At 44.7% G+C, this 21216-nt stretch overlaps 1 protein-coding gene across 21 annotated transcripts in view; it reads left to right on the forward strand.

Annotated features, from left to right (window-relative positions):
- Window positions 1-21216, forward strand: part of Anks1b (ankyrin repeat and sterile alpha motif domain containing 1B) — a 1021560-nt gene that overhangs the window by 945184 nt on the left and 55160 nt on the right. For 7 of the 21 annotated variants that reach the window (XM_051139819.1, XM_051139801.1, XM_051139804.1 and 4 more), the window contains 3 exons: window positions 83-190; window positions 2075-2254; window positions 20155-20229. In XM_051139819.1, the coding sequence (XP_050995776.1) occupies window positions 83-190; window positions 2075-2254; window positions 20155-20229 (363 nt within the window). The remainder of the gene's footprint in view (window positions 1-82; window positions 191-2074; window positions 2255-20154; window positions 20230-21216) is intronic. The other 14 variants (XM_051139823.1, XM_051139821.1, XM_051139803.1 and 11 more) reach the window with 6 other exon arrangements.

The raw sequence follows: 21216 nt of genomic DNA on the forward strand, positions 1-21216 counted from the left end.
TTGTTCTGGGACATATACAACTTCTTTTTTCTACCCGTCCCCCCTCAGATAAAGTAGTTAACCCAAATACATGTTGTTTCAGGTTTTAAAAATCAGTTTGATTGGCCACAGGAAACGCATTTTGGCATCTCTGGGAGACAGACTGCACGAGGACCCTCCACAGAAACCCCCTCGGTCCATCACCCTCAGGGTAAGTGCCACCATGTTCATTTCTCTTTCCTCCATTCTCCTCAAAAAAAAATAATAATAATAAATAATAAAATAAAAAATAAAATAAAATAAAATATGTTGTGAACTAAGATGGCTGAAGCCGTAGAAGAGGAAATGCAGGCTGTTCCCCTCATTGCTTGCCTCATCTGTGTAGAAAACAGTCTCCCTTTCGATTGTGTTTGGTTTTCTCAATATATAACTCAGAGGCTTAGAAATGCATTATAAGAGAATCCAGTTTGACTAAGCACCACCTCTTAAAGACCACCCCGTCACCTCTAGTCTCTCACTCCCAAGAGAAAGGAAATGAGTTTTCTGTCAGACTCCTCAAACCCACAGAAAAGAAATCGATCAAGGACCGCGGTTAAGTTTTTTAAAAAATCAATTTAAAATTAACCTCAGGGTCTTCTGTTTTTCAAGAAATGAAAAATGACCATTTTCACACACTTGAAAAAAAATTAAGAATATAGAGCCTAAATTTTTATGTAGTAAGCTACAATTGTTTCCTTCAGCTATATTTTAAGAAACATGGGGTAGAGACTGTAAAAGGTAAAACAAAAAAGAAAAGTGAGAAGGAATGGAGCAAAAGGAAAGCAACAGGTGATTCCCTGGCAAGATGGGTCAAAAGACAGAGAGCATAGCCGCCCGCGCCCTTCATGGCGCTCGCACACTCTTCTGAAGTCCGTTATGAAGCCAAGGCCTCCTCACAAGCTCAGTTCTCTGCTTCCTCCTGCATTTGTCTGCATCTTATTCCCGTGGCAAATGTCAGAAGAGGTAGCCACAGGCGATGAGCACAAACATAGGCCTCCGTGCATGTGTCCCTGGGGAAATAAATAGCCCTGAGAGATGACTTCAGGGAACCCGCAGGCCACAGTCAGTGTGGCAGGGGCTGGATAGGATACAAGCTTCTGATTCAGCTTTGAAAGAGAAGATAAACAGAGCCAATGACATGCTTCTCCCGGAGCCCCGGAGGAGGAGCTAACTCCTGGTGGCATCCGGTGGGATATGCTAGGGTAGGTATAGGCTACTTCAGGCTTTGGGGAATAAGGAAAGCAGAAGTAAGAACGTATTTGTCACTCCATAAGAGAGTGAACCTCCAGTAAATTAGGAAAAAATTAGGTTAGAAAGGGATTATTATCTTGCCCCCCCCTTACTCTGTGGAAAGAGGGGAGGCTCCGAGCATCATCGGTGTAACTGCGAGAGGCCTTTCCAGAGGAGTGATTTCCAGTCTGCTCCTCAGCCTTGCAAACACCAGAGCTCGGCCGCCACCGCCGCTGCCCCTCAACTTACTGCCGGCCAGTGTGCAGCTAGAGTTGTCTTCGCTGTTGAAAAGCATCCACTGTCATTATACGCATTGCTCTGCAGTCTGTACGTCGCGTGACATGCTATGTTGCCATACTGTGTCCACTTCCCAGCCCTACTGTCACACCACACTTCGGTCGAGGATCAAGACCCATCTGGTCCCATGTTAGCTTCTTGTAATGGCACCCACCACAGTGAGCATGCGCTGCCCACACGGTTCCTTCCCTGATAAACACGTGATGTTATCGGGTGCCCAACTGAGATGAACCTCCTTCCTGAGATCATCCACAGTATTGGGGGGGAGGCCGAACAGCCGATTATACTTTAAACCTCTGACCCCCGAAATCACCGGGAGGCAGGAGTAGTGACCTGATCAGACTATTAACAGAATTAACAGTGGAATGTTAGCAATCCCGGCAGTTGAGTGAGAAAACTGCTCCCATCCTTCCACCCCATCCCCACCCCCACCCGCTGTAGCTTGTTATGTTTGTATTGCACAATTATTTGAAACCAAAGGCTAGCCACAAAGAGCATGGTATTTATTTCATGCTGTATTTCCATTCAGGAACCCAGTGGTAATCACACTCCTCCTCAGTTGTCTCCATCACTTAGCCAAAGCACTTACACCACTGGTGGCTCCCTAGACGTTCCTCACATTATCATGCAGGGCGATGCAAGGAGGAGAAGAAATGAAAACTACTTTGATGATATTCCCCGATCGAAGCTGGAGAGGCAGATGGCTCAGGTAAGGTGTACGAAGCTGATGTGTTTGCCTTTCGCCCCTCAGCAGGTAACTCGCACGCAAATGCTGCACAGTAGTAGCCCCTGGTGGATGCCTACTGCCCACGCCTACGCTGAACTCTACCGTTTTATAAAGTGCACTGTGTTCTGCGCTTTCTTGAACTAGCTTGAACCAGCCCCCTCTAAGAGATGGAGATGATAGATAGATAGATAGATAGATAGATAGATAGATAGATAGATAGACAGACAGACAGACCCATCATCTGTGAATTAGTCAGATCTGGTCTCACTGTGCTCATAAAGTGTTTGCTGAAAACGGGGGAAAAAAACAGGTCAGAACCAAGGCACAACAGAAATGAATAATAAAACCCTAGGTTTTAAATGTAAATTGTTTGGGTGACAGAGCAGAAGTTTGGGGGGAATTTCATGTGAGATCATTTCCTCCCAAGCTCACATAGAATTACCCCAGTGGGAGTAATTACACCATCTCACATTGCCACCTTGAACAGCCAGAAATAACAATGCTACCAATATTTGAAAAGAAAGCTGCGTTTGTCCACCCTTCTCTGTGTGGTACAAATGTTCGCTCTACTCTACCACCCTGCCCCTCCAATCTCTGCTCAGAAACTTGAAGTCAGCCATAGTTAAACAGTGACGCATGTCCATACCAGATGGATAGCTGGTTCTACAGGTCTGTCCCTTGACACAGAGATACAATGTAGCAACAGCTACCGGCAGAATCAGCTCTGTGCATCCTTGTTCTAAATTCAGCCGGAAGCATGGAGACTTCCTTCTGCCTCTCACACTTGAGTTGAGAACTCAAAGGTGAAAATTTGACTGTAACTGTTTTGCCTTAGCTGTTGTCCCCCACCCCTCAATTGTTCAGTGAGGTTATGTTTTTGAAAGTCTTTGGTAAATGCACTGTGTTTTAACTCAAGGAAGAGATGAGTGAGGAGAGTATTCTAGAACCCACGACTATGCTGCTGCAATGCCTTGGTGAGAGGGCCTGCTCTCCCGTGTCTGGATACTAAATTGTTCTCAGGGGCAGCAGTGTTGGGACTTACTTTTCTCTCTTGTTAAACAGGGTGGAGTGTTGAGAAAGGGGAGAAAAGGATAATTTTCATTTTCTTGGCCGTTGGGCAGCGTCTTTCAATCTGCTCCTGTTTCAGCCGATGCTCTTTTTAAATAAGGAGGATGGGGTCTTCCCTCCCCCGTGCTACTCTTTCATCTCCTGCTCTTAGTATTTTTTGGATCACCCAGTGGTTCAATTTATCGAATGACAACATCTCAGAGACATGGCTCTCAGCCTTGAACTACGTGGTCTTTATATAGTCATTAACATCCAGTCATTCCTGGACCCTTGTCTTCCTGGCTAAGGCAGGATGGGTAATGAGCATTAACTATTATTGACTGAGTCACCTTCAGTAATGAAAAGAATCGCCTGTCTCAGCTGCTTTTATCATTTGTGAAGTTTCTCCACATAGGGCAGAGTCTTTTCAGAGAGAAATTAATTACTCTTCTGCCTATGTCAGGACAGTCAGGACAACCCATCCAAATCATTGCAAAGCCCAGGCAAGGCCAGGAGCACTTTAGGTGTCTCACACCTTCCTCCTGTCATGGCATCCTGAAACGCACGCACCCCTTTCTAGGGCTTGTCTTGCCTTGAGAAAATTGAATGAACCTTTATCTGGCCGGGTGAGGGAAGCCCGAAAGCAGAGAGCAGAGTGAGATTAGCAGCCTGACGGACTTCGGCGGAGAGGCTGCGAGCATACTTATTTACCTCTCGGGTCCAACTAACAGCGATCGAATGCCTGATAGAGCCAGGGGCGCCATCAGCAGCCTAGAGCTTATTAGAAGAAGCCTTCTAGAATCCTGCGGTTCAATATCGCACTCTCAGCTGCAGACAAAATAGAAGATAGCACCGCTGGAATCTGATCAATAAGGAAAAAGAGATTCTGGGATTGCAGTTCTCTAGGTTGTACTCGGTTCAGTTTTCAGATTTATTTTGAGAAGGTGTTAGCAAGGACCAAAAAAAAAAAAAAAAATTCGTGGAGTAGTGAAGGTACACTGCTTAGGATAGTGCCGTTCCAAAACTTTAACCACTCAAAATAGGAAGTGCTCAGTGATTTTGCTGTTTTAATTAAAGTCCAGTTTGCCTGGCTCTAATTAAAAGTCAGCCACTCAGTTGATGTTTTGTTTTGTTGTTTTTCTTAAGCGTCTCCATTTGAGGTTGGGGTTGTTTGCTGGGGGAAAAAATTGAAATCTGTTTGCTTTCTTTTTTTTTTTTAACAGCCCAAAATACTTACCCCACACCATATCCCCTGCACTTGTATTTTGAGTTAATCAACTTGAGTTTCAAAGGATTGGAACTAGCAGTTAAAGTCCCTGTAAGCACGCATCTTTCCAACCAGCAGTGTGGTTCCAGGGCCTCTGTCCCGAAGGGTTTCTCCAAAAAGGCTTTCAAATAGCTAGAATAATCCTTCTCTGCCTCCCACAAAAATGCAGGCTTTCACCTTTATGCTTACTTTCCTTCCTGCTAGAAGAAGGGAGGCACAATCATTGGGAGATCCCAGGACAGGCTCTTTTGCTTAGAAACCCTTCTCCATCTTCCTGTTCCCCGCTACAGGGATTTAGAGTACCAACCTGAGGCTGCTGTTTAAGTTCTGAGTGACTGCAGTAGTTCGCGGGCAGGACTTTTGCCTTCTTGACAGCTGCCCGGAAAAAATCTCCTTTGCTTCAGTGAAAGAACTGAAGTCAAGAATTAAATTGAGATCAGTATTAATACGCGTCCCACCTGTTAAATGTGCTTGTTGACAGATACTGAAAATGTCACGCTAGGGTAGTATTTGATTCCCTGTTTCCAGCTTAAAGCAATATGAAAGATGCCTGTCTTGGGCCAGCAAGATGGCTTAACGGGGACAGGCGCTCGCCAACAAGCCTGGAACTTAAGCATCATCCCTGAAACTCACATGTGGAAAGAGAAAACCCACTCACCCCTGTCCTCTGACCTCCACATGTGTACTGTGGTGTGCCGCTTACATAAGCTCTCTCTCTCTCTCTCTCTCTCTCTATCTATCTATCTATCTATCTATCTATCTATCTTCATGCACTCATGCACCCATGTGCATATATACACACAAACACACACACAGGAGAGAGAGAGAAAGAAAGGAAGAAGAAAGAAAGAAAAAAATAAGTAAGTAAATAAATAACACCTGTCTTGGAATGCAGGTGCTTTGCAAATATTGTGACTGCTGTTTGGTTTCATTCCAACATAAGCATTATTCTGGCATCATACGTGAAAAGCAAGAATTGGTTCCAACACCACTAGCACTTTGAAAAGTTGAGTATAGTGATGCAAGCCCACCCACACAATGGTTTCCCTGCCACGTTGAAAATGTAGTTCCTCTGGCCTGTGCTTCTAAACTGAGCTCATTAGCCCGGAAGTTACAAAGCGGGTCTGTATCCTCTACCCTTGATAAATGAACGTTGCACCCACACTTACATAATTATACCTTCGTGTGTATGGTGCATCTGTCTCGTCTCCTTTTAGCATAAGCAAGGTGCCCTGTGCACTGCTGGTGTGCATCTTGCACATGGCAGAAGAGCGTTCTGTTCTCATTTCGGTGGAGATGAGGCAGTAAATGCAAACACGGGAGATACACCAGATGGAGGAAAATATCCCCACTATTCAGGGCCTAATTGCAACGCTTAGAAGTTTTCCTGGGTGCCACTTTGGAGAAGTCAATGTGCTCTTAAAATGAGTCAAGGGGAGAGGCTGGATTTATGGGGTTCAGGAGGCAGTCTCCAGACTCAGGAAGAAAAGAGCAGAGTCCCCACATGCCGAAATGCAGTGGCCGTTAATAGACGACTTCCCTTCCCGGAAATTGGTCGGGAAAATGAAATAGCATATAGGTCTTCACAAATAAAGAGGGACACATTCTTCCACAGTAATATCAGCTCAGACATTACCAAGGAAAATTCATAGTGCGGAATCCTCTGTGTTTTGTCTGCTCTCATTGTTATGAAAACAAAACAAAGGCCTATAACACTGCCTGGAGCATAGATTAGGCACTCTGAAGGCCTTTTCCAAATCGTCTCTATTTCATTAGAAAGTTAATTCAGCTGAAAGCCTAATATTTCTTGATCTGCGAAGAATTACTTAATATTTATGACTAGATCAGTTGCTTCCTCATCTGAAAGCACTTTACATGTATTAGCTCCGCAGCTCTTCACTCTTTTTATGTTATTAAATGGAAGGAAACAGAAACATCCACATGGGGCCTGCTGCCACCATCCCTGGGGGGGCCCTACTGGGTTTTCCTGTACACCTCTCACTGAATCCTCCCAACAGCCCATCTTCATGGTAAACAAGTGGCAGTTCACTGTGACTCCTCGTGCCTCATACCTTCTGCCAGCTTTCTTCCCCCAACAGTCCCTGATGCTCAGTGCTGTAAAACAGTTCGATAACAATTCAACAAATAGCAATTTTCCCTGTGTTGTTACAGATTGAATATGTGTAGGTATAGGTAAGCAGGCAAGTCACGAGTTGCTTAGTGGAAACTTCATGAGTCCGCTCATAGTTGTAGTCAGGAAGCCTGGCAAGTAAAAAGTTACAAGGTTTATAGCAGATAAGGCCCTTCCCATCGTGGTTGCACCGTGTCCTACATGTCTGCAAGAAAGCTTTGAGTGTGGGTGTGCAATACTCTCTGTACATGGAAATTCTTACCTGCGTGGTCCTTCAAATAGTGCAGCTGTTTTCTTCAATAGTGTCTTCATTTGGGGTTCTGAGTTGATTTCTTTCTGGCTGTGCAACCTGGACCAAGTCGTTTTATACTTCTGAACTTTAATTTATTAGGCTTTAAGATGTGGACAGTGCCAGCTTCTCAGGCTTGTGTGTACCTGATAATGTGTGTGAAAGCATATTACAGATTATTAAGGCTGGACAGATGGATGCATAGTTCATACATACATACATACATACATACATACATACATACATACATAGACACATGATAGGCAAGACAAGACCAAGACAACTTATAGAGGAAAGAGATTATTTTGGACTTACAGTTTCAGATGGTTAATTGATGACCATCACGGCAGGGAACATGGCAATGAGGCTGCAGCAATAGCTGAAAGCTTCTATCTCTCACCCCCAAGGCAGAGAAAGAACTAACTGGGAAAGGTGTGGGTGTTTGAAACTTTAAAGCCTGCTCCCATGGTGACATACTTCCTCCAATAAGGCCACGCCTCCTAATCCTTCTCAAAGAGTTCCACCAACTGAGGGCCAGGCATTCAAATATATGAGCCTATAGGGAAACCCGTCTCTACCAATTCAAGTTAGAAAAAAATACAGCCAAGGACAGCCTATGGGAGAAATATATTGTAACATGATTGTATAAAACATTAAATGAAAAGAGGATTTTTATTTATTTATTTATTCATTTTTGGGTTTGTTTTGGGTTTTTGTTTTGTTTTGTTTTGTTTTGTTTTTGTTTTGTTTCTTGAGACAGGGTCTTTCTGTGTAGCCTTGGCTGTCCTGGACTCGCTTTGTAGACCAGGCCGACCTCGAACTCACAGCGATCTACCTGCCTCTGCCTCCCAAGTGCTGGGATTAAAGGCACGTGCCGCCATGCCAGGGTAGGATTTTTTTTTTCTTTAAGTGAAATTTAGAACTTGTATATGTGTGTGCTGGATGTATATGTGCACGTGTTGGGAGGAGTACGTATACATCTTCCCTGCCGAGGCCAGAGGTTGACATGAGGTATCTTCCTCAACCGGCCCACTTTCTGTTTTGTAGACAGAGTCTCTCCCTGAACCTGAAGTACACTGATTTTGCTAGGCTGGCTAGCCAGTAAGGCCCAGGGATCTGCCTGTCTCCTCCTCAGCACTGGGGTTACAGCCCACACCTTCATGCAGGGCTTGTTACATGGGACCTGCAGATTCGAACTTACATCCTCAGCTTGCATGACAAGATAGACTGAGTCATCACACCAGCCCTGAAATTTAGGACTTTTTAAAAAACACACAATACATAAAATATTTAACCAGAGAAGTAGAGGTATCCCCCAAAAGCACCTATCCAGTTCTGAAAAAGAAGAAAGTTTATAATTTATTTACACTATCATATTTCTCCTAAGAGAAAAGACTTGCTTTGCCTAGAAGTTATACCTGGTGCTCAGCACTTATGGGGTCCTTCGGAAAATAATAGCTATGCTGGAAGAAATAATTTTTTTTATTATTGTAGTACATTAGACACTTTCTAATGTCCATCAGTTAGCTACTCCATTTTTAGATTTTCACCAGAGAGCCCCTGCTTATAAATCTTTTACCTGTCCATGATTTCAAATTTTTCTTCCATGGTCTAGAGCAGTGGTTCTCAACCTGTGGGTAACAACTCCCTTGGGGTTGACCGGTCCTTTTACAGTGGCTGCGTATCAGATATCCTGCATATCAGATACTCACATCATGATTCCTAACAGTGGCAGCATCACAGTTATAAAGTAGCAATGGAACTAATTTTACGGTTGGGGGTCACCACCACATGAGGAACTGTGTTAAAGGGCAGCAGCAGTAGGAAGGCTGAGACCACTGGCCTAGAGAAAATCCTTGTGTAGATAATAGGTACCAAATAGAAGGCTGAGAATAACCCTCTGACATCCAGGGCTTCCTGCTTCCCAGCTTGAAATTGACAAGCGGACACCTCAGCCTCAGAGACAGTTTGAGATGCTGACACTGCCCTTGAGCCAAGAAGCCATACTGACCGCTCCTAGTGCTAAAGGCCTCACACCAAGCACGAGGAGAAAACTGTGCTTTCAAACTCAGACTTAACCCTCAACTGCTATACACTTTATTTGGTCAACTCATTACCTTTTCCCAGAATACACCCTTCTTGAGCGCTGACAACTTTGGGGCTAGAGATGCTAGTGTGGTTGGTGTCTACTGCATCACCACATCGGTCTTTATATAATCAGAAATAAATGGGAGAATTGCCTTCTGAGATTCGCTCCCTGTATTATACGTCTGGAGATTTTTTTTTTTTTTTTTTTTTTTTTTTTTTTTTTTTGTTCTCTCTCAAGTTTATCAAAGAAGCAAATGAGATGGCCAGAGTTTGTCTTAACAAGCCTCAGTCAGACCTAAATACCACCAATCATCTTTCTAGAGAAATTAAAGCCAGGCCTTTTTCCCCCCTCTTTTAAGGCAATATAAAAGAGTCTATTTTCAACTGAATAAAGAAATAGGACAGTATTTGAAAACCCCGTTTCAGTGGAACTGACCTTGTGGTTTTCGTTGTGCCTGAGGCTTGCTGACATTGAACAGCTTGCTCTCAAAGACACACACCAGGCTATTTTTCTACTTGTTAAAATTTAGGAATGTTCCTCACTATATTCAGTCCAGTTCTTGAATCCACGGGTCAGGTTTTTCAGCTGTTATAATCTGACCTTGCTAAAATTTTAAAGGGTAGAAGAATTCTACCCTTCTCCTTTCTCTTTTATCACTAGAAAAGTGATAAAAATAAATAAAAGAGGTTTTTTTTTTTCCAATACAAAGGAAATAGCGCACACCTCTCAAAGTTAATCCTGTTATTATATGACTGAATTCCATGTCAGTAAGGATTCTGTCTGCATATGTGTAACAACAGCAACCAAACACCCCTAGATGGCTTACACAGAAAAGGCTGTAAATGAGTAACTTATAGGCAAGGATCTATAGCCATGAGGTCCCATAGCCGAGGAGGTCTAGCAGCCAGGATCAACAAGCTCTGGAGTTTCCACCTTCTTGCCACATACTAGCGTTTAACCAAGTGGTTGTTGCCAATTAAAACCAGACCATCGAATTCTCTCTCTCTCTCTCTCTCTCTCTCTCTCTCTCTTTTTTAAGTCAATTGGAAAGATTCCATTTTCAACTGAATAAAGAAATAGGACAATATTTGAAAACCCCGTTTTGGTGGAACCGACCTTGGGGTTTTTGTCATGCCTGAGGCTTGCTGACAAACACCCACCCTCTCCCTGTGTTCCATTCTCTGAAGCTCCTTTGGGCTGGCTCCATTCCCTAATAGGCTTACCCTGCATGTGGGAGTTTCAAGGCCAGTTCCTTTAAGGGTTGAACCTACATCACAGAGAGCTGGTCCTTCGGTCTTGAAAGCGTGCTGTCGGTCTTATCAGTTTCTGTCAGCCTGGTTTGCATCAATTGTCTTTCTCTACGCCAATCACAGAGAGAGGTGTGTATGTGTGTGTGTGTCCATTTCTAGGTGTGCTGTGGCAGGGAGGGAGCTCTCCCAAGGGACAGTCAGATTCCTCTTGCCAGGAACAGGATTCATTTCTTAGCAGACATCAATAGCCCCAGGGGGCAACTGGATAAAGTCACTTGGCTTTCCCATCCTGTCAAATATCCAACAGAAATCAGTTACATTATAAGGGTATTGACTTGTGTCTTCATACTTAATTTAATGAGCTTTTTAGGCTCCCAGATTTGAAGTAATGGAGTCAAGCCGAAAGAGTCCTACCTCTGTCAACTTGGACAAGCTCCTTAGCTCTTTAATCTGGGTGTGACGAATGCCTACCTCACATCATTGTTTCGGAGCACAAATAGAGCATTTGTCAGAGTGTTTTAGGGATTCTGAAGCTGCACATTTGGACTATCATCAAAATTATTATTATTATTATTTCTAATTTTCTCCTTCATTATGCTTTTTTCAACTGCAACAGAATAAATGCATAGAATTTAGCTGTTCTACAAAACCACTTCTATTTTCCAGTTTGTAAGCCCAAACCAATTCCTCTCCAGTGGCGTGGAAATAGTAGTCTTTATGAATGCCAACAGTTCCTGCCCATGTTATAAGCTGGCTTAGCACCGAGACTTCATGGGGAAGGATTTATGATGCATAGTCATTCTTAAATACTTTTTTTTTTTTTAACACATCAAGATCTTTATGAACTACATGTTTCAGAATGTGCAATTATATTTTGTCTACAAGATATCTGTGGGGTCTGTATCATGCCTGATTGGTGCTTGGGTAAAGTGTACACGATATTAAGACAAAGGGAGATTGGATGCCTTCCCCTTTCTCTATTAGCCCTATCTAATTCCTTGCCAGCATCCTTCTGATAAGCAGGGATGTGAGGTGTGCACTAGCCAGGCTCCTCAGCTTTGGCCATGTCTTCATCTTCATGCTGAACACCTTTTAGGTTACCATTCCCTCTCCTGAGCTTTCCATGACATTGCCCCAGCCACTGTCAATGAGCATGAGCCACGCCTCTCTTCTCAGCCCGTAACAGTGCTGGGGTTTCCATTTCTTTTATTTCCTATTAAGCTGTTTGTCTGGTGCTAGGCTTTTGAAGCATTTGTAGACTTTGCTTTTGACTTGGCACGTCGGCACGCTCCTTTCCAGCTCTCTGCTGTGCTAAATGCAAGGATTTAAATGAAAGGCAAACCTCACAGGCCATCCACCAATGCATCAAATAAAGCCGTGAGCAAAGTACAGCTGAGGGGAAATGGTAGCTTCCTACCAGAACCCTCCTAAATTGACATCATCCAAGGTGATTAAGGGTTCAGCTAGCTCTTGTTTTCCCAAATTTTCCATGAGAATAAAATGAGGACGTGGCGGAATCTCAGGAAGAAAAAACCCCTCTGACAAATGGCTCCGTCCAAGGCTTCTTTTTAACCAGAAGCAAGAAACAAATGTTGAACATATAGTTAACAAATGAGTTGAAATAAAGGAAATGGCAGCCTCTGTTTGCAAGAAAGGACTATAATGTATATTTTGGAGAGGCATTACTGGCAAAAAAGAAAATCATTACTTTGCAAAAATCTAGTTTCCTTGCAGCAGTTCACGCTACGATAAAGAGCTGATTGCTGCTTTGCTGAATGAGTTATTAATATTTTTGCTTTCTACTGATCTGAAACATGTTTGTGTCGGGTGAGGTGGCACTTGGGCTTTGATGTAGAATTCATACAATGGCCCCTGTTGCCATAAACAACGCGACCCCAAGTGCCTTAAATTCAGAGCAGTGGAGAGAATTCTCCAGTACCTAGAGAACTGCACAGAGTGCACATCAGCCTTCTGCCTTATCCCGCTCTGTGTTTTTCTCCTGCGAAGAGATTTTACAAATAAGTGTGGTCACGCCAAGGACAGCTACGAATGTCATTTTTAACAGATGAGGGTTATAGATTATATCAACAAATACGTAACAGGAATACCATAAGCCTATAGTTCTCTGCCACAGGGACAGATGAGAGATTATTTAATGTGCTATTGGCACCAGGCACAGAGTTAACGAGGCAGAGAAGAGAAGGCGAGGGAGGTAGGGTAGTACGGGGAGACACCTAAGTCTGCAGTACCTGAGCTTGTACCATTCCGGTAGAAACACCTTTTCTTCCTCTCATGTTTGCTTACCCTTACAATGCTGACACCTGCAACAGTGGGTCCCACAATAAGATGTCACGAAGGAAGCACCAATCGGCCTGACTTTTCCCTTCCAAGAATCTTCCCCATCGACATAAAGGGAAGGTAATGACCATAAAGTTTTGGAAAGATGGCTCTTCAGACAGGTGGGGGAAAGGATGGGAAGTGGTGTTTTCTTGAGCCTGTCATCCTCTGCTAATAAAATAGCTCACCCGAAACTTTTGTCAAGAGGGTCAGCAATGTAGTCACACTCGTCTTTCACTCTTGGAAACTAGAGATAGATGCCAACACTGAACTTGAGAAGCTGACAGCGTGGCTGCTGTGAGAACCAAAATCCGGTGCACAGCGATGAAGGGTGCCCAGCACTTACCTCACAGCTCACGCAGGAGGCGGGGGAGGGAGACCAGGCTCAATCTAGGGGAGACGGACAGCATAAGTGACCAGAAATTTCTGGCATCCGGGCAGGGCTCAGTCAGTGCCCACACAGAAGCAGGAGCCACGGGACCAGTCTGCTGGAAGGTAGTCCGCAGGGGAGGCTTGGCTGTGCTCAGTTTGCTTGATTCCATTGTTGGACAGGTCTTAACAAAGGCTGCCCAAGGAGCCACCAAGATCACTGGCTAAAGCCGAGGTGGCCTCTGATGAAGCATCCTTTTTCTCCTCCTGCCTTTGAACCTGTTTTGTGTTGCTTTAAGAGCGCTGTCGTCTGGGAGAAGGGATGCATGTCATCCTTGCTTTAGCTTTCATTCTGAACCTTTCATATGCCTTTCTGGCCAATCTCCGAGCACCCTGGAGTGTTAATATTGTACTAGCAAGAAAAAAACAAGGGGAAGTTTTTTTTTTCAGATATATAATAAGATAGAAATTTTCATCACATGTAGAATCTGACTGAAGTTTCCTTAGTAAGCTAACTACACCATATCAGCTGCCCTCCCTGAAGGTTTCCAGAGCCTAATTGGAACGGCTGGGTAGATGGAAATGTAAACACCCTGCTCTGTTGACTACCTACCATCAAATTCTCAACCTCTGAAGTCATTTATGGAAAGGACCATGTCCATAAGCGATCATCCTTCCGTAAACATCAATTAAGAGCAAAGCCGATCCCTACCCCAGCCCTTGCACGCCTTAGACGACCCATAACTATCTTTGGATGAATGCCAGGGTACCAGGGAGGTAGTTCCTCGTGTTCTAAACTTTCCCCAGGCCTTAAACCTCTGATTGAAAGAAAGAAAAATCATTTGGCAATATGAGAAACATGGTCCCGAGTGGGATAGGAAACGCCCTGGTGCCCAATGGAAGCCTCTCTGAGTCTGGGTTGTTGCAAGAAATTACAGGGCACGAGGGAGCCAGCCTGGCCACATCTGGACAAAGAGTAGCTCTCACAGCAGAGGAACAAAGGCAGACACTTTCTATCATGTATGTCTGCTGAAGGAGGGGAGGAGAGGAGAGCTAAGGAGAGGAGGAGAGGTGAGGTGAGGAGAGAATGGTAATGAGAGGAGGATAGGGGAGGCGAGACGGATGGGAGGATAGTACATGAGAGGCGGTTGAAATGAGGGTTATTGGCGGTAGAGTTAATGAATGGCAAGGAGGTGCGTAGTAGGTGAGCGGTTGCGGAGAGGGGGGGGGGACGATGTAGTGTGGGTCCCAGAAGATGGAGAACCTTAGAGGCCACTGTGAAGACTTTGATTTTTCTCCTCAGATAAGGCAAGCTGAGTGGCGCAGCCCAGCTTTCACTTTAAACAGGTCCTTTTGGCTCTGTATTGTGAATATGCATTAGTGGAACAATGGCGGAAGTAAGGAACCTCGCTAGTATGTAAAAGGATGATGGGGTGAAAAGAGGTGGTGAGAGCTGAGTTAATAGGTGCAGGAGGATTTGCTGCTGCACATAAAATGTGAGGACAGGACTAAGAATTTGGGGTTTGCCTCTCTCTGATCGAGAGGAGAGGAGAGGTTGGGCCATTCCAGGTTGCGATGCCCCCTGAGTGTCTGAGTCGGAGGTGTGGAGTCAGCTGCTGGATATCCAAGTTTGGAATTCTGGGAGAGAGGTCTGGACTGAAGATAGAATCGTGGAAATTAGGACCAGGAACGACCTCCTACCATAGCCAGAAGGATGGAAGAATCCACACTCTAGTGGTCCAGGGATGGGCAGCTGATGGGAACCAACAGGAGGCTAAGAAATATAAAGGGTGATAAAATGCATCAAGTAGGTCAAGGAAACTGCAAAGTTCTTTTGACTTCTGTAGAGCAGCCTCAGGGGGAGACTCTGCTTAAAGAACAAGAAATTGAACTGGCCATGAGTAAAACAGGACTGATCTGCTCTGTGATGGAAGATTTTTAGCTATTTTTTTTTTTTTAAAGAATGTTCCAGTAGGGAAGGCCTAATGGATGATGAGAGGGGCAATTTACTGTAAGCCAGCAGGCTGCTATCAGTTGAGTGGAGGAGAAAAGCCATTTCCAGGAGGGAAACTTTGGAGGGAAATCTCTTCTATTTTGTGACTAGATCTGAATGCAGTTGTGTCATGCTAATATTTTCTGGGGTGACGTCATGGTAACCAAGGTACAACACGGTATTGTGATCTAGATGTACGCCTTAAGGACACATGCCAGGGTCAGGGGGAAGTTCTGAACCAACAGAACATTACGTGCCTTCTCTCTCTCTCCTCCTCTCTCTCTCTCTCTCTCTCTCTCTCTCTCTCTCTCTCTCTCTCTCTCTCTCCCCCTCTCCCCCTCTCTCCCTCTTTCTTTTCTTTTCTTTTCTTTCTTTCTTGCTCTTTTTCAATTTTTCAATTTCAGTCTCTATGTGACCCTATGACCCTATATTGACCAGGATGACCTTGAACTCCCAGAGATCCCCCTGCCTCTGCCTCTGCCTCCTGAGTACTGGGATTAAAGTACTGGATTAAAGTAGCATGTGTCACCAGACCCAGCCTAATTACATTCCTTCTAATGGGTGTTAACTACACCCATTTTATAATGTTGTTGATGTTGCCACAATTATAAGACTACTATGGGATGGTCAACCGGCTCAGAAGGTAAAGGCAGTTGGTGACAAATGTCAAGACCTGACTTCAGTCCCCAGATCCCATAATCCATGGGTTGTCCTCTGACCTCCATACTTGTGCAGATAGATAGAGGATAGGTAGATAGATAGATAGATAGATAGATAGATAGATAGATAGATGAAAAAATGGAAGACTACAATATGTTTACTTAAAACCTAGTTATTTATACTTCATAGTAATTCCAGCTCAGATAAACTAAATCAGCTTTTCAGGTCATTGTGGACAGGGGTTTGAGAGAACACTGACTAGCAAATGAAACAGCAAAGGGCTGAGGGGCGTTCTTTTGCAGAACTGTCTCCAAGTCCTACAGCAGCCTCTGGTTCGGGGGTGAAATGGCAAGTGTCCCTTCCTGCTGCAGCAAAGCTAGCATCCTTTTCTCAGTCTTTTTCTAACAACCTTGCTGAGTTTACTCTGGGACGTAGCTTACTAGAAGGATGCTGGCGGTGACTTGGTTTACCAACCTCGCAAGTGGCAATAGTAAAATGGACTGATGCAAAAGATGACGGATAGCGGTGCTGACTTTCTCTAGTACTTTACCTTTCGCTAAGAATTCCATTTATTTCCCTAGACATCTAGGGGCCTCCTGTGTTCCAGGCCTCTGGAAATTTAGCTTGGGGGGTGGGGGGTGGGGAGTGGGGGTGGGGCGGAAATCCCTCTCTCGTTTAGCCTGACTGATGAGTGGACCTGGTTAAAATAAGTAAAGCAAGAGCGGCTCTTTTGCAGATGGGGAAATTCTAAAAGTTCGTTAATACCTAGCTATAGGGGATGGAGAGGCGCCTCTGTGGTTAGGAGCATGTCCTCTTCTGGCAGATGATCCCAGTACCCATGTCAGATTATTCACAACCGCACCGTGGAATCTGATGCTCTCTTCTGGCCTTTGAGGGCACTGAGCTCACATGCACAAGCACACACACGATCACATAATTTAAAATTTTTTTAAAAACATAGCTTTAAGTCATCAATTTTCTAGAACACCTCTCACCCAGCTTCAATGTTGTTATCACTGGTATTTTCTTTTCTTTCTCAAAGCTTTTAAATCTTAGCACATGTTGTACGCTGCAGAAGTATCTTTATTCATGGAGTGAATTTCCATAGTAAAAGTTCACCTGCGTTTAGCCTTGTGCCCCTGTGTCTGGGGCCATCTCATATTAGGAATTCATCTGGCATAGCTCGCCTACCTGAACAGGATGGCAAGTAGGTCTGGCAAATTATTTATTGCCAAAAAAAAATGACTTGGCTAAAAGGAATGTATCTACTTTTTATATTAAAAAAAATCTTTCTAAGAAAGCTAAGGAACTTCCTTTAATTTAAACCATGTTTTAAGATCAGATTCTTTTTTGCCATTTAGAACAACTCACACAACTGCTAGGAATTTTGAAGCTTTTAACTTCCTCTGAATCTAAGACTGTTTCTGGATTTAAAAAAAAAAAAAAAAAAAAAAAAAAAAAAAAAGCTAGCCATTGTAGGAGCTACAAAAGGTAGAAACATGCATGAACTCTTCAGTATATACGAAGAAGAGTGAGAGATTTTCTCCCTCCATCAGGAGAATATATTTGCAAAATAAGTGTTGAGCACAGTGCTCCCCGCCTTACTTAGCTCTGGTAAAATAATGGTTTAAAGATACTGTCATGTGACAGCACACCAAGTGGGCCTTGCCCTACAGACTCTAAATACCTCGCTCTCTGAAGAGAAGCTGCAGATACAGGAGGCTGCTACCTGCTCAGGGTTTCCCAAAGTCAGGGAGGCATGTCCTGCCAATGACAGGGCCTGTCATAGAGCCAGAAGATCAGGGCTGGGGAAAGGCAGAGAGCTGGGGCCCCGAAGAAAGGGCCGAGGCTTTTCCTCCATTTCCATGGAGTACAGGACAGCACGGCTTTATGATCTCGCTGTAGAGGACTGAAAGGAGTTCCAGGGGACATGTGCATTGCAATCGGAAGTGCTGACCAAGAGGGGCAACTGGCGCGTCTTTCCCTGAGATAGATTTAGATGCACGTAGCGCCTACTAAGCCTAAGAGGACAGACAGGTGTGTCCCAGCAGAGACTTGAGAACAGTGATCCAAAAGTCCGCCTTCTCCTGTTCCATGTGATGGGGATTTACATGTGCCACATGAGTTGCATGGCTGTGCAGCAGGAGTGCCTGAGCCTCTCCCAAGAATGTCACCGAGTGCTCAACAAAGTTACGACTATGAAAAACAATCCGACCACAGTCACTACAGGGAAAAGACCGTTTCCCCCCAAGTTCTCCTCCCATCTAAACACAGAGAGGACATCAAGAGAGACTGCACTGCCCACCCCGCCCTCCCAGAAGAAAACAGAGCGCACCCTGCCTCTCTCACTACTTCTGGTGTCCTGCATTCCAAGACTGGTCCATGCTGAAGAAGGGGAAAGTCAGAATCTGCAGTGACATAGTATTTTACATAAGAGGAATTCCGCGTGACTTAACGGGACCAGGAAGCAATGCCGCCTGCCTAAAATATTAAGTCTTGTGCCTACCAGAGTGGGTCCAGTTCACTCAGGACTCAGGATGGAAAAAGAATAAAACTCTTAGGTGTTTAGATAGTCGAGACTGTTCAGTGAAGCAGGCTCATTGCCATATATTTGCTCAGAAATCCAAGCCCCTCTCACTGGTGTCTCTGCCGTCTGGTGAAGTCCCTAATAACTTGTCTGCCTCCCTAACCATCCCAGAAGCTATTACCTGTGTCAACTCCATGGGACCTCCATAAGTCTCTCTCAGTGTTGAACTCTTCCTCTGTCAGGTGACTGGTGCCATGTTGGCCCCTAGTATATGCAAGAGCTAGAAGCTCGGGTTGACATGGCAGACTTTACTCAGGACTCTGGGTGAGAGTCCTAGATGGGTTGGCGGAATCTTGTGAATACATTTAGAGCCAGAAAAGTTGTTAATCCAACCAGGCCTAGAGTCAGAACAGGCGGCCCTCCATGTCCTTGCTTTTCGCACCCAACTAACAGCAGATCAAAAAAATCAGAACATGCTGCACGATTATGTCATTCTTGCCCAGAAAGCACGCTGTAACACCTATGTGTGTTATGTTCTTTGTGGCGTATGGGAAGGTGTGTGAAAGTTATGTCCTGGAACCCACTCCCACAAAGATGCTGAGGGACACTGTCTGTTTAAATCAGGAAGAAGCTGTTAGGGACACAGAAGGTGGGATTAGCAGCCCCCAAGACTTCACCTGCTAAAGAGTGAATTTTTTGGAAGATAGGAAGACCCTCTGGAAGTGTAAAGTGGGAGCCAGTACATGGGAGATGGGCAGATCCTGGGGATGTGACTCCCTTACAGAATGTCAGGTATCTGCAGTCTGTCTCAAGGCACAAGTGCAGTGGAGATGCATCCTAACAGAGATGCTAGCATCTGATGAGCGTCTCCGGGAAGACTGCACTTTGAATGGGGGACAAGCCTGCTCCTATAGTTTGTTTAAACCCTCAGTGGGTTTGAAGACATACTGTGTGTCTGTGTGTCTCCTCCTTGCCGTGATCTTTGGGGTTTCTGGGGACACACAGGCTTGCTTAAGTGAGTTCAGATCGTATCCTATTATTCAGTTTCAGTGTTTGGGTTTCATTTTGATGGGGATGGAATGCTGGTTTTTAACAGTTTCCCTGTATACCTTAGCGAACTTTCTGCCTGGGCCTCCCAAGTACATAGAACACTAACTTCTATGATGACAACATTCATGAAAAGAGCCCTGAAAAAGACAGGCCGGTAGCACCGGGGGTCATGTGGAAGTTCACGTGGGAAAGTGTTGGTCTACCGAGCATTTTATTTCTGCTAGTGTGGTGGAGAGCCTTGTAGAGATGCCAGTTCACTGAACCCATAAAGGCCTCTGGGTTTACCTCGCCCCACCCCTCTCTCAGCAGCGGCTCCCCCAACACTCCCTCTGCTGCACAGGACATGGCACCTGTGCATTTCCAGCCACAGAGTTCTACCCTAGAGATGTCTGGTAGCGCCAGCGTCACTTACTGTCAGTTCTTGAGCACTGAAGATGAGAAAATCCGGATGGTTTGACCAGTGTTGGAAATTCCTTCTCAGTCTTTCTTGAGTTCAGTGAAATTTTTGTTTTCTGAAAATAACCCTGTAAAGAGGGAGGATGCTGCTTTTCTTTATGGCAAAAGTAAAAACAAACAAACAAACAAAAAAAAAAACCCCATAGTTTGCTTTTCTGAGCTATAAATTTATTTGTAATTCCGTAATGCATAAATGGTCCTTCCCAAGCTCCAGTCAACCCAAGACACCTTTAAGCATAAAGAATGACTTGAAAATCAATTATTAAGCCTTGAGTGCCCTAAACATTCTTTTAATTATTAGTATTTTTAATGTGAGCTCTTTATTCTGCTGTTTTTCTCCTTCCCTCCCTGGATATACTTTGGTAGCTGCCATGTTTTCAATATTGACAAGATAAGATAGTTTTCTGTTTGTACCAGCAGTCGTCTGTCTGTGAAATTTGGACCAATCAGAATGCTGGATTTCCTTTCTCAGCGATCCATCAGGCTCATAATGTAAGGCGACAAATGGTTATTTTTCTCTTCCTGAACTTGCGCTGTGTGCTGTGTCGCAGTGTCGTGTCGCTCGCCCAAGGTGCTACGTCCCAGAGATGCGGGAAATGTGTAATGTCCGGTGGCTTCTGAGGTGCTTTGTCTACAATCCTTCATGTGCTTTGTGACTAAGTGATGTGAAAACACTGTCCTAAAGTGAGAAACATACTTGGTTTGGAAATCTCCAGTTAAAACCTGTCCCAGTCTGAGTTTTGGCTTCCATTCCAGGTGTTTGTCTTAACTTGTTTCTTTCAAGAAAAGGGCAAAGGATAAATTGATGTGTAGAGAGGCCATAGATATCAGCGTCATCCTTCCTGGTTTGTACTTTGTGTCCGCGAGCTAGTCAACCCTTTGTGTCCGATGACTCTTAAAGATTCCTGCACTTTTGTAAGAAATACTTGACTTGCATGAGAGTCCCAGCAATTGATGCAAATGCGGGGGGGGGGGCTTGTGGGGGAGCCAGGGAGGAGGGGGAGACACTCTCCCAGCTTCAAGGTGGTTCTCAGCCTTTGTTCCATTTGGCAGTATTGAACTGATCTTTGGGATCCATGTGAAATCCTGACCTATTTTATTCTGAGCTGCTTAACATTCACATATCCGTGGCCTCATATTTGCATATGCTACAAAATAACTTTATTTGGAATGTAAACATTCTGGCATAGATTTTAAGTTTGTGTTTTAAAATACAATCCTATTTTCACATCCACTGACGCTTATCCCCACCCCCACCCCACCCCCCCCCCCCCCACCCACCCCCCCCCCCCCCCCCCCACCCCCCCCCGTCTAGCCTATTGTCTGGGAACTGGAGACATTTGGTTGAGAGTCACTGACAGTTCTTGGGGTGGCATGTGAAGGGCTTCTCTGGGGAAAGGGGGGGTGCCATATTAGACACATCCATCCATCCTCCCGTGCATGGAACTCGCGGTTCTTGAGGACCATGGTGTCTGCACA

This window comes from Acomys russatus, chromosome 31 (genome assembly GCF_903995435.1).
Source record: "Acomys russatus chromosome 31, mAcoRus1.1, whole genome shotgun sequence".
Classification (NCBI taxonomy): domain Eukaryota; kingdom Metazoa; phylum Chordata; class Mammalia; order Rodentia; family Muridae; genus Acomys; species Acomys russatus.